At 40.0% G+C, this 13,889-nt stretch overlaps 1 protein-coding gene across 5 annotated transcripts; it reads right to left on the reverse strand.

Annotated features, from left to right (window-relative positions):
- Positions 1-705: 705 nt before the first annotated feature.
- LOC121794092 lies at positions 706-5,439 on the reverse strand. Of its 5 annotated transcripts, none has more exons than XM_042192096.1 (14): positions 5,325-5,439; positions 4,665-4,925; positions 4,541-4,575; positions 4,382-4,460; positions 4,195-4,273; positions 3,456-3,527; positions 3,234-3,379; positions 2,966-3,022; positions 2,470-2,662; positions 1,976-2,195; positions 1,732-1,839; positions 1,527-1,652; positions 1,349-1,400; positions 706-1,218 (listed from the first exon to the last, which is right to left on the reverse strand). In XM_042192096.1, exons 1-14 carry the CDS (start codon positions 5,328-5,330, stop codon positions 1,066-1,068), a joined length of 1,587 nt encoding a protein of 528 aa, XP_042048030.1. In that variant the 5' UTR covers positions 5,331-5,439; the 3' UTR covers positions 706-1,065. The 5 variants fall into 5 exon arrangements, with proteins under 5 accessions (XP_042048030.1, XP_042048031.1, XP_042048032.1 ...); XM_042192097.1 differs by lacking the exon at positions 5,325-5,439 and adding an exon at positions 5,157-5,310; XM_042192098.1 differs by lacking the exon at positions 5,325-5,439 and adding an exon at positions 5,157-5,305 and having other exon boundaries at positions 4,665-4,888.
- Between the last annotated feature and the right edge of the window lie 8,450 nt (positions 5,440-13,889).

Here is a 13,889-nt window from a genome sequence, read left to right on the forward strand (position 1 = left end):
CATATCATATCAAATGTGGACGGAGGAAGTAATAATTACTCCTACAAATTGTAAATAAAATGATGTGTAAGGTTAGTATATTGTTTAATTATTCTAAAATTAGAAAGTTCATACTTTTCAAAAACAAATTAATATGTAAATAGTTCATATTTTTTAGAAACAGAAGGAGTATATATTTTATGTAAAATAGAACAATAGTTCATAGTACTTTGCGGCTCTTGAGCATTGACGCGTAGGAAATTGATGTGCGCATTTGGGACAAGCAAGAGTGTCCAATTCTAGAATCAATTATTCAACTTATCCCTTAGTATTTACTTCCAAGAGAGTAGACTTATTTACTTCCAAGACAATAGACTTTTGCAATAATTATAGAAATTGACGCATGATTTGGGTTAGGGATGTCACGGTTGCATGATAGAATAACCGTTTCTTATGTTCGTCAGTTTAGTTTTGTTATCAGGCTTTGTTTGCATTAGTTACCAAATAAATATGAGAAGTGAGGTGGGAGGTTAAAGAAAAAAAGAAGTGAAAGGATAAAATAAAATAAAGAGAGTGTAGTAGTTTATAGTTTGGGGTTTGCACACTTGATGTGATCCTCGTTCTAGATTTAACGCTTAACGAGAATCAACGAAGAAAGCGGTGGAAAACTAGATAATTGTGGATGAATGACGCCACAATGGGTATAAATGAATCGTTGATATTGACTTTAACTTGACAATTATATGGAGTATTAATATTCATATGCAAGGAAGTCTGTTATCATCCAAATAAGCAAAAGATACATTAATCTTACGCACCCTAAAATTCACAACAATTAAACTCATATAAATCAATTTGGAATAAAATTAGTGTGATTTGACTGTGCGCAAGAAATCAAACAAACACCTGACCTACTTACACCTTCAAGTATACCATCAGCATCTTATGCCGAAGCTTTCACCCCTACAACAATAATGCCTCATTGCCTCTAATTTTTCAACTTCAAGAAAAGGGGGACATCAAAAGCGTGCATAGCATCGCAACATTCAACGACTAGTGCCGTGCATTGCATCGACGTAGCCTCATTCAATCAGCCTCACCAAGACCATCACTCCCATCCCCTCTCTTGGATATTTGAGTATAATTAGAATTCTGCTTTTTCTTCTGAGATGCAATTTCAGCATTTTTACGTAAAACTGCCCCAGGGGACGGATAAGGCCGCTGCTGGAAAAGAGGTCCCTGGAATTCGAAGTTTGCATATGAGATGAAGGTACACACCAAGCACAGAAGAGCAGATAATGGTTTTGCTCTTTTGAATTGTGCTTGATCCGAATTTGTATAAGGAAAATTCATAACAGTAACAACGTACCGTGGCAGTGGTATCTGCTGCTCTTGGCTGTACTCCTTTGAGGCCTACAACCCTGTGGAAATGGTGAACATACATTTCTTAATACTAGTATTCACTGAGAAACCATTTTGAGGCTACTTTTCTGATCACAATAAGGTATCGCAAGTATGCACTTGTTGAAATAACAAAAGTAACATACCAACCGCCACGAGGAGCATCTGAATATGAACTTGGATCCATAGGGTCCAGGTCATCTTCGTCATTGTGTGCACGCTTCTTGCTGTCCTTCTTATAGCTTTTCCAAGGCGGGGGTTTCGTATCAGACCTGTATCAGTCCCTCAGAATCATAACATTTGACAGCAGACAATATCACATCAAACAACAAAATAGAAGGGGAAAATCACCTTTGTTGGGGCGGCTTCCTCTCCGAGTGCCCTTGATTTCCAACATTATTTGGTTGGTTATGACTCTCAGAGGTTGATAAGTATTGGCTCTGTGGAAGATTGTGAAGTCTGCAAGCAACAATATTAAACACCCCATATTGAATCTAGTACACCTTATTAACCATCAACATTATTACTTTTGAATGGTTTCAATGCAAGATCATTTAATAAGATAAACCATAAAATAATTTAAAAAATAACATACCGAGTGCAGTGATTGCAATAGCCCCAAGACTGCACCAGACCCACTCCCCAACCACCACATCCCAAGCACCTAGGAAAAGGGGATGCCTTATCTTCCAAATTTCCAACCATTGCATAAGGGGAGACCATCATCTCATAACACTGTGGAGCCACCTGCTGCTGTGCTCCTGGATGCTCCCACTGCGACACATTGGTCTTCCTGTTATAATAATACTTTCGGCCTGAGAATGCAAATAATTAAGCACACATTAATCTTTTGGTGATACTTACAGACCTAAGTGAAACAGAAATATCACTCACTTGCAACTTCCTAAGCAGCAAAGAATACCAAATAACAATAACCAATGTCAAGGACATATAAGAATAAATCAAATTGCTTGACTATGACCTATATACATCAAGAATTATAATAATTAAATAATTCTAAATACAAAAGTTCCTTCAGAAACTTGGATTTTACCAAACTGCAATAAGTAAAGGCTTGTAAGAATGTACCCGTTGTTTCGTCAAACGCCTCTATCCAATCCTCGAGAAGAGGTGAGGTTGCAAAGACAGCAGCAGGAGCCACTTCAATTGGTTTTTCCAATTCAATAGGTTTCTGTACTTCAATAGGTTTTTCCCACTGGCTTTTCCCTGAACTCGCATGGTGATAAAACACAGCACCATTTTCATGGTCCCTAGCTTCAATCTATCAATGAATGCAAGAAATATTGATGAGCGATGAATAATAGGATGAGGTACAAACTTAGTTATGTTAAACAGAGGCAGACTGTGATTCAGAAGCAGGAAGTCATACAGTGTCTTCCAACTGGTGAAACAGAAAGTTGATCCTATATTTTCTCTCATGAAAAAGAGAGTACAAAACAAGGGGCATGTTATATGCATGGTCAATAAAAGAATTACCATCGCTTTTGTGAATGCCTAAAACATTGATGTATGCAGTAAAGTAATTGAGCCAAAAATTATCCCATGGATAAAGAATCATACTCACCCATCCAGGGGGCAAATTTCCAGGTGTCGTGGCTTGAATTGATTGAGCATCCGATCTCTAGAGTTCGAAATCCCAATCCAGTATGAAGACATAATGAAGGAGATGCCGGTCAGTGGGTAAGAAAACTCAGATGAAACTCAGACTAACTCGAGAAACTCACAACAAACATTAATAGCATATAGTGATATGAGGTAATATAGGAAGAGCCCCTTGTACAGAGGATTTTGTTCCAAGCCCAAATCCATATGCAGCAAAATAACCTACTTACATTTTCTTCTGACAGATATCCAGTGTTTTTGTCATCTTTCAGGATACCTCTTGCTCTCAACTTTCTCTTAAGATATTCAGGTAAATCTTTATAAGCTGAATTCTGTCCAGACCCGCCATTAAGCTCGGCATTCTTTTGGACTTTTTCTATGATTCAGATCAACTGATCAAGCCATGTCAAGACATTCTAGTGAAAGTCACTTTTGGATGGAAACAGTCTTACCACTGTGTACCAGAGTACCATAATAAGCGCCTCCACCAGGCACACCATACCCATTCCCTATTTCCAGATTGCCTGACATTAAGTTAAAATAGAACATTAATCATTAGGACAACCATAAGAAAGACTATAATTTCGACTTTGGTCATTCGTGTAGGCTGAGAGGAATAATGAATCTTAAGGCTTCTCATTTGTGCCACCTTACTAAGTTGTAACATCTTCAATTCTTCGATATTGAATAGCCCTTCCAATCAATTCAATAAACAAAATCTACGATATAAATAAACTAGATTTACAAACACAGAATCTTAAAGTTGTCAGTCATCCTTAGTCCTTACCAGAAGTTTAGTGGGGCAATAGTGACAATTGATAACAAACAGTGTTATAAGTAATGTCCTTCATCCTCACCAGAAGTTTAGTGGAGTAAAACTTGTAGAGATCTCATAATGTTAAATCTTTGATCCATTCATTTCATTAGTCATTGGATTTTCTTCTTGTAAACCCAACACAAAATTTACTTATGGATGGAACTAAAGGATCATATGTTCCCAGTTCTTGCTTATTCAGAACAGAAAAGAGAATCTTAAATACTTATTAACAAACTCGCATTCTAATCATCCTAAAGGAACATAAAAACAAACCCCATATAGAGGATCTTTAGACAATTTTAAGATAGCTTCATATTGTATACCAAAAATCAATGCACTTAAGAGGTAGAAAGTATTTCTTGCAGCAATTTAACCTTCTTCCACCGAAGTGGGCTTGCCATGTTTTGAGGCCATTTCTGTTCGATATGTTGAGGTCATTTGCAGAAGATGCTCCTGTTGGATTGAGAAAACATCCAATTTAGTACTGGAGATAATTGAAATACAGAAAGAAGCCACAAAAGAGAATAAGATAAATTTCATTAAGAAACATGGCAATAGCACCTTTAGAGCATTTGGATCGCGGCGTCCAGACAAAATATCCTTATTATCCTCCAAATGTTCACTTGCATTATTTGACCCTCTGAGTTGACACATATACAGATGCAAAAGAACCCAGGATTAGTTTTGATGTCATACAGTTAGAGATCGGGTTGATCAAACCTCTGGCTCTGAAAGATCCTCTGAGTGGCTATTTCCTGAAATGATACAGAAACATCACATACAGATGAGCACCGAGGCATAAAGATAAACCTTATACAGTGAAGCAAAACTAAAGACCAAGTACTTGTTCATGCAGCACAGCTGTCTGAGCAGCAGCTTCAATATTACTAAATCTTTCATATTGCAGACTGGAACTGCCGGTATTCTCACGAGTCTGCACGATTGCTTCTTCACCAGCATCCACTTCCGGTGCCTCTGAAAGGCCAAGAGGGAAAAGGCTGCTTCTTGAATTGGATCCTGGCATCGAGGATGTGTTATCAAACGATGAACACGGCAGAGATTGTACTCCTGGAGGAAGCGGCTCATCAGTCTGGTAACCCATGAGCTGAGAAATCAAACAAAGTAAATCAAAAAGACACAAATGAAACAACTAGTTACGATATTAACAGCACAGAAGGAATGAACTCTGCATTACAGCTACTCAAAACAGTATTCTTTTTCCCCAGTTGAAGTGGCCATTACTTCGACAAATTCATCCAGAATAAATTAAGATAAGCATATCACAACAAAAGCAGCACACATGAAATTACACATAATAGAAGATCAACATACAAACCCGATGTAATTTGATTCCATATTCAGAGTTAATTGAGCGGAATTTGCTCGGTAAGTATCGGCAAAGCAGAAAGATTGCTCACATTCACACACATGTATGTATATATATACATCGATTAAACCTTAAATCTCCAAACAAGAATTACAACCCTAAATTTAGCATTACCACCTGCATAAAGTTAGAATTATAGGCCCGCACTGTTCCTCCGTGATACGTGCATAAATCAATTCTTAGTCATTTGGTGGTAAATGGAGCTGCATTGAAGTCAACGCCAAGAAATGAAAATGAATTGACAATTTTATCCATCCCAAATTTTTTCTTCCCAAAATCAGACTTCTCATTGCGGATATTTTGATCAAAATGATTTTTAGACCCCTATAAACATATTATACAAAATACAAAATTGATTACTTCAATAGCTATATTTGCAACATTGAACACCTTGATATGGAAGGTATATATGTGGACCCTACATGCCCAAAACCCATCCAGATTTATTTGTTACTTTTTCATAGCAAAGAACTCGAACAAGCTTGCCTTGTAAAAAGATATGAAAATTCACCATGCTTTATGTTGGGATTTACGCACACAAGGATTTCACACACTCAAGAAGATCACACACACACTCACTGTTGTATGAGATCACACAATGCAGAAACACACACACTCACACTTTGAGTATTGAAGATGATAATCTTGGAGAGAAACTGGAAAACTCTTTATTGATTGAACTCTACTCTAAACTACATACACGGTGAGCTATTTAAAGCTCTACAATCAAGTAGCAACTGCTACTAACTAACTACAAGAAGAATCAAGAAAGCAAGAAGAATAACCGCTACATCTCAACTAACTAACTGCTGCTCCAACGGCTAGTTCGGCTAGGTTGCTTCTTCCTTCTCGGTTCAAGACCGAACTCCTTCCTCGGCTCAAGACCGAACTCCTTCCTCGGCTCAAGACCGAACTCCTTCTCGGCTTACAACCGAACTCTTCCTTCTCGGCTCACAACCGAACTCTTCCTTCTCGGCTAGTTCCAGCTCAAAGCCGAGCTTCCTTCTCCTGCCTTCTTCTTCTCGGCTAGTTCCAGGCTAGTTCCAGCTCGGTAAGCCGAGCTTACCGAACTCCTTTCTAGCCGAGCTTCTTCCAACTGAAATGAGCACTCCATTATTACAATTCTCCACCTGAGGGCTCATCTCAGTTCTTGCACAAACATTGATCAATTTCTTGCAATGATCAAACTTGTCTCTACCTAGAGACTTTGTTAGCATGTCAGCCGGATTGTGCAAGGTGTTAATCTTAATTACCTTCACTCTCCCCTTTTCAATCTCATCTCTAATGAAATGCAACTTTATGTCTATGTGCTTGCTCCTTTCATGAAAACCCGGATGTTTAGCCAAGCACATAGCTGAGCTGCTGTCACAATGAATCACCATTGTCTTTTGGTCAAAACCAAAGTCAGAAATCACTCCCTGAATCCAAAAACTCTCCTGTACAGCTGCAGTGAGAGCTATATACTCTGATTCTGTTGTTGAGAGAGCAACAACACTTTGCAGACCTGATTTCCAGCTGATTACAGTTCCAAACATGGTGAAAAGATAACCTGTTTGGGACTTTCTGTTGTCCAGGTTTGCAGCATAGTCTGCATCACAATAGCCCTGCACAACCTCCTCAGATTCACCTTCCCAGCCATTGAAGACAATCCCCCAGTCCTTAGTTGACTTCATGTACCTCAATATCCACTTAAGAGCATTCCAATGCTCCTTCCCCGGGTCTGCCATGTATCTGCTAGTCACTGAGATAGCATGTGCCAGATCTGGTCTTGTACAAATCATAGTATACATAACACTTCCAACCACACTAGCATAAGGGATAGCCTCCATCTCATCAGCCTCTTGCTTAGTTTTAGGGGCCTGCTCCTTTGAAAGCTTAAAACTCTGGGACAGAGGAGTTGATGCAGCTTTTGCATTTTCCATTTTGAATCTATGCAAAACTTTCTCAATATAGTCAGTTTGCAGCATCCACAGCTTCTTGCTGCCTCTATCTCTCTGAATATGTATGCCTAGGATCTTCCTTGACTCTCCTAGATCCTTCATTTCAAAGCTTGACTTCAGATCTTGTTTAACTTTCTGAATTTCTGTCATAGAAGGCCCTGCAAGTAGCATATCATCCACATAGAGTAATAGGTAGGCAATGGGAGTCTTGCCTGCCTTCTTGATGTAAATGCAATCATCATATTCTGACTTGGAGAAGCCAATCTTCTTCATCTGTGCATCAAACTTCTTATTCCACTGTCTAGGACTTTGCTTAAGTCCATAAAGACTTTTCTGTAACAGGCACACCTTGCCTTCTTCTCCAATCTTCACATAGCCCTTTGGCTGTTCCATGAAGATAGTTTCCTCTAGATCTCCATTTAGGAAGGCTGTCTTCACATCAAGCTGTTGTAGCTCCCAGTCAAGCTGATTCACCACAGCCAATAGGATCCTAATTGAAGTGTGCTTCACAACAGGTGCAAACACTTCATTGAAATCGATTCCCTCCTGCTGTGTAAAGCCTCTAGCCACCAGCCTTGCCTTGAACCTGACTCTATCCTTATCAGTGGTCTCAATCTTTCTTTTAAACAACCACTTACAGCTTACCAGCCTCCTTTCCTTACCATCTGTACTCAGCTTGGATTTGTCCACCAAAATCCATGTTTTGTTCTTGAGTAAAGACTCTATTTCCTCATTCATGGCTTCAATCCATCTTTCTCTATCTTTACTCTGCATAGCTTCTTTATATGTGAGTGGATCTGCGCCATCAATACTTTCAGCTGCACACAGAGCATAATACACAACATCAGAGAACTTTGTTGGTGGCCTTGTTTCTCTTCTAACTCTGTCCCTTGCAAGCTGATAGTCTCTGATAGAGTCTGATATAGACTCACCAGCCTGGTTGCCCTGAGTTGGAGCCTCTTCTTTATCTGAATCAGACTCACTCCCTGAGTCAATAACTCCACCTGCTCCTAGGCCAACCCCCCCAGGCTCCACCTTGAAGAAGTCACCCTCATCTTCACTGGAGTCCAGCTTATCTTTCAGGTATGGCATCTGATCCTCCAAGAACACCACATCCCTACTCACCAAGACCTTCTGCTTACCGGGCTCAATACACCAGAGCCTATACCCCTTAACACCCCTCTGATACCCCAACATAATACATTTCAGAGCCCTAGCTTCAAGCTTGCTTTGCCTAGCATGAGCATAGGCCACACACCCAAACACCTTGTACTTTGAGTAGTCACTATGAGCTCCATACCACATGTAATCAGGAGTTTCAGATTTCAGGGCAGTAGATGGGCATTTATTGATGAGATAGGCTGCTGTATACACAGCCTCACCCCAGAACCTGCTGCTCAAACCAGAACCAAGAAGTAGGCACCTCACCCTCTCTAGGATTGTCCTATTCATCCTCTCCACAACACCATTTTGCTGAGGATTACCAGGAACAGTCCGGTGCCTCTTCATACCCTTCTCTTTACAAAACAGATCAAACTCAGCAGACAAGAACTCTAGGCCATTGTCTGTCCTTAAGCATTTAACACTTCTACCCTTCTCTAGCTCAACCTCCTTACACCATATCTTGAACTTTGTGAGTGTTTCAGATTTTTCTTTAAGAATATATACCCACAACTTCCTTGTATAGTCATCAATGATAGCTAGATAATACTTTCCTCCACCAATTGAACACACCGGTGAAGGCCCCCAAAGATCACTATGTATGTAGTCTAAAGGGGCTGTAGAAGAGTGAATACCTGTAGGATAGGGTGCCTTCTTAGCCTTTCCAAGTATACACTGCTCACAGGGGTTCATCTTGTTGAAATCTCCAGAGATCAGACCCTTCTTGATGAGTTCTTTCAAGCTTCCTTCAGCTGGGTGGCCCAATCTCTTGTGCCATAGCATTATGGAATCATCTGACACTGCATTGCTTTCTCCATCAACAGCCTTAGCCTTCAGATAATAGAGAATATGCTCTCTGTCAGCCTCCATCATCACTGCATCTCCAGATTTAACAAACAATTTTCCTTGACTCATCAATATGGTGAACCCTTTCTGCTCCAGCATTCCCAATGAGATGAGATTCCTCTTCACTTCTGGAATATACCTCACCCCAGTTAGGATCTTTATAGAGCCATCTTGTAGGCTTAGCTTTACCTTCCCTATTCCTCTGATCTGACAAATGTGATTATTACCCAGCACCACAGTGCCGGCTGCTTCTTGAAGGTCATGAAACCAGCTCCTATTTGGGCACATATGGAAGCTGCACCCTGAGTCCATAATCCACCTATGACTGACTCCATTGTCACTAATATTCATAAGTTGAGCCGGGGGATCAGCACTCTCCACACAATCAGATTGGTTGTGTCCCTCAGAGGCTATCTTTCTCTTCCATGCATGACAATCTTTCTTCAAATGTCCAGGTTTCTTGCACCAATAGCAAGCTCTGGTTTCCTTCTGAGCATCAGAACTTGAGGGTTTAGAGCCCTCAAACTTCTTCTTGAAGTTCTGCTTCTTGAACTTCTTCACATTCAAGGCCTCTGCAGCTTGAACATTGGAGCTTGCAGAGCCTCTGTTGGCTGTCTTCTGGAGTTCTTTGGCCATCAAGGCTGAATAGACTTCTGCATAGGTGATAGGTTTATCCCTTCCATAGATAATTGCATCACTTAGCTGGTCATACGAGCTAGGCAAGGCATTCAATGTGAGAATGGCCTTATCCTCATCTGAAATCTTGACATCAACAGATCCCAGGTCATCAATGATCTTGTTGAACTCCTCTAGCTGCTCAATGATGGACCTATCTCCAGAAAAACTATAGGCATACAGCCTCTTCTTGAGATACAGCCGGTTAGCCAAGGATTTGGCCAAGTAAACTTCATCTAACTTGTCCAAGATCTCCACCGCAGTCTTGGCTTCTTGAACTTCCCTCAAGACCTTATCTCCAAGGCACAGAATCACTGCAGAATGTGCCTTGAGCTGCATCTCCTCCATCTTTGCCTGAGCTTTATCATCAAGCACTGGAGCCTTTCCTTTCTCCTCTGGTTTTGCAAGAACTGCGGCCAAGCCTTGTTGAATCAAAACCGCCTTCATCTTCATCTTCCACAGGCTATAATCATTCTTGCCTGTGAACTTTTCTGCATCAAGCCTTGCTGCCATCTCTGAAACCGTTTGATCCTCTGCAAATCAGCTTCAATATCCCTTCCCACAGACGGCGCCACTTGTTGGGATTTACGCACACAAGGATTTCACACACTCAAGAAGATCACACACACACTCACTGTTGTATGAGATCACACAATGCAGAAACACACACACTCACACTTTGAGTATTGAAGATGATAATCTTGGAGAGAAACTGGAAAACTCTTTATTGATTGAACTCTACTCTAAACTACATACACGGTGAGCTATTTAAAGCTCTACAATCAAGTAGCAACTGCTACTAACTAACTACAAGAAGAATCAAGAAAGCAAGAAGAATAACCGCTACATCTCAGCTAACTAACTGCTGCTCCAACGGCTAGTTCGGCTAGGTTGCTTCTTCCTTCTCGGTTCAAGACCGAACTCCTTCCTCGGCTCAAGACCGAACTCCTTCCTCGGCTCAAGACCGAACTCCTTCTCGGCTTACAACCGAACTCTTCCTTCTCGGCTCACAACCGAACTCTTCCTTCTCGGCTAGTTCCAGCTCAAAGCCGAGCTTCCTTCTTCTGCCTTCTTCTTCTCGGCTAGTTCCAGGCTAGTTCCAGCTCGGTAAGCCGAGCTTACCGAACTCCTTTCTAGCCGAGCTTCTTCCAACTGAAATGAGCACTCCATTATTACAATTAGGTGGAAGATTGAGCGGAATTGGTTTTGAGCATTTATCAAGAATCACATTCATTTCGAATCCAATTCTCCAACTTTGAGAGGGATCATAGTTTTAGAGAATAAATCAATTGGCTAGGTCCATTCATTAGATTGGTTTCATTTTCAGTCAAAGTCATAGAAGTAGCAGTATATTTGAATTTATTCAATACATAAAAAAAGTTGTATTGAAAGAATCGCAAAATCGACATATACATTTGAATGTTCAACTTCATGTCACACATATATTAGATTTGTGAAGTTCAATTTATCCAAGAAATCGACTACGGTTGTTTGGATTGAAACAGTGGCGGGTCCAGAAATTTTATATTAGGGATGCGATGAATAATTATATTGACATAAAAATGTAAAATCCAATCGATCTTTTCTTTTGTTATCTCATTTTTTTTATTAAGTCATTTCATTATATAAAAAATTACTTGAACAAATTTCACTATTAAAATGAGGATTTTTAGATATTTATATAACAAATTATTTATTTTAATTTGTCGAAAGTTCAAAATATTTAAGTACCTCTAAGAATAAATAGACAGAAACTAGAGAGAAATCGCAAAAAATGGGCTTAAGAGGGATCAAACACAGGTTCGATGCTGTGGAGAAATGATACTTTTACCACTAGACTACTTCCACATTTGGGGATACAATGGTACCCCCTTCTTTTTAATTGGCTACGCCAGTGGATTGAAAGATTATATCTCGAGATTAAATATACATTGTGTTTGGTTCATTAGATTGAATTTCACAATTTATAATTATGTGATAATTAGTCATAGTCACCTCTACAATTAAAATACTATCACAACTTTAACTTAAATAAATTATCTCATAAGTAATAATTAATAATGACAACCGAACGACACCAAAAAATTTTAGGTTACTCACACGTTCAACTAAACTAAATTATGGAAACACTCCATGGACGTACTACAAATTTCTCAATGTATAAAGAGTCGCTTACTAGTCTGTTAATAAACCTTAAATAAAAAACACTATACTCCTTTCGTTCTATAAGAAGATGCACTATTTTTTTTTAGTCCGTACCACAAAAATATGCATATTCTAATTTTGAAAACTCGTTTATCTCTAATAAGGTGGGACCCATTATCCACTAACAATACTTTAATTACTTGTTCTCTCTATATATATCTTACTTTACCGATCTTGCATTAAAACTTGTGTCGAACCAAAAGAGCATATATTTTGGGACGGATAGAGTATTTATTTAGTGTGTATAGTAGTATATGTTAAAACTTTAAACTAGTAAAAAATGTGGAGGAGCAATAAGAGCATCCACAGTCCGCCCTATGACAGTTTATAATTCTCCACGTCAATATTTTATAGTCTTAACTCCTACCCATTCATCTGCAGTGGGGTGCTGTATACCCCGCCCTATAGCATGTCCTATTTTTTTAACAACTATTTGTATTTGAATATAATAAAATTGTAAAATATACATTAACTTAAGACTATAAATTTAAAAACTTCATTTTATTTAAAAAGTCAAAATAGTACAATACAAAATACTTTAAAGAAACTAAAATTTCAACGGCGGTTAAGTGACCAAATTTCTTCAACCATGTCAGACATGAGGCAAGCATGGTCTTGTTGGTTGCGCATTGAGACCTATGCCGCTAGAACCTCATTGTAACCCATCGGTCATCCTCGAACGTGGGGCGGGGTTGCCACACCGGAGCTAGGTGTAGCTTCCTCATCGCCCCGATCGACGACTCTTGTACCTTCATCTTTTTTTTTAAAATAAACTCCTATATGAAGGAGGAAATTACAAATAAACTCATGTAGAAAGGAGGAAATTACAACTGAAGTCAAAAGGGCTCGAACTCGACACCTCATACAATAATGTCTAAACTACTTGCCGCTAGGACAAAGGCTATGGACGACTCTTGTACATTCACCTTCGACTATTATGTTATGCTTGATGATGCACACATACATGACATCAGCGATAACATCCTTGTACTAGAAACGAGTCGGACCTGGACCTTTCACTATTGCCCGACACACTTGGAGCACACAAAATACCCGCTCCACATCCTTCCACGCAGTCTCCTGCCATTGAGCAAATAAAGCTCTCTTCGGATCTATTGGGCAGGTGATCGTCTTCACAAAAACAGGCCACCCCGGGTATATGTCATTGGCAAAGTAGTACACCATATGATGTTGGCGTCCGTTTGCAGTGAACTTGGCGGTCAGGCCAAGCTCGGCGAAGAGATGCGATGTGTTCAGCATGTTGATGTCGTTGTTCGACCCGATATCACCGGAGTGCAACCGTGCATCTCTGCAACAACGGCAGTTTGGGACTGTCGATGCCATCTGGCCGATACTGAAAGCATGTATCTCGTACCTCCACAGCGTGAACAATGCGCGGAAAAAGATCTCGCCGCATTTCGGCGGTGAAAATCCATCGGGTGAGGCAAACATATGTATCTTGAATCCTTAATATTCACATTAGGGCGTAATTTCATTGGCAAAATAGTTTGCGAATAGACGTTGATGAGCTTCGTCATGTACGCGGAGGACAAAGGTCCGACGACGAATTGGCTTTGGGACCCGCTCCGCCTATTCACGCTCACGCTCCATTTCGGTCAAGCAATCGGCCGCGACCCTATTCACATAATCGAATATGGCCTGAGTCAAGGCCTGATTAACTCCCTCTGTGGTAGTGAGGTCGTCGCTGGAATTCATTTTGATAGAGTGAGGGAGAATTGAGTTGGGGAAAAAAAGATTGGTGTGAAAAAATGAATGAAAAAGAGGTAATTTATATATAAGAAAAAAACCGCGTTGCATCGTCCAGACTTATCGTCCAACTTCTACAATGGGCCGG

This window comes from Salvia splendens, chromosome 3, assembly GCF_004379255.2.
Source record: "Salvia splendens isolate huo1 chromosome 3, SspV2, whole genome shotgun sequence".
Lineage (NCBI taxonomy): Eukaryota > Viridiplantae > Streptophyta > Magnoliopsida > Lamiales > Lamiaceae > Salvia > Salvia splendens.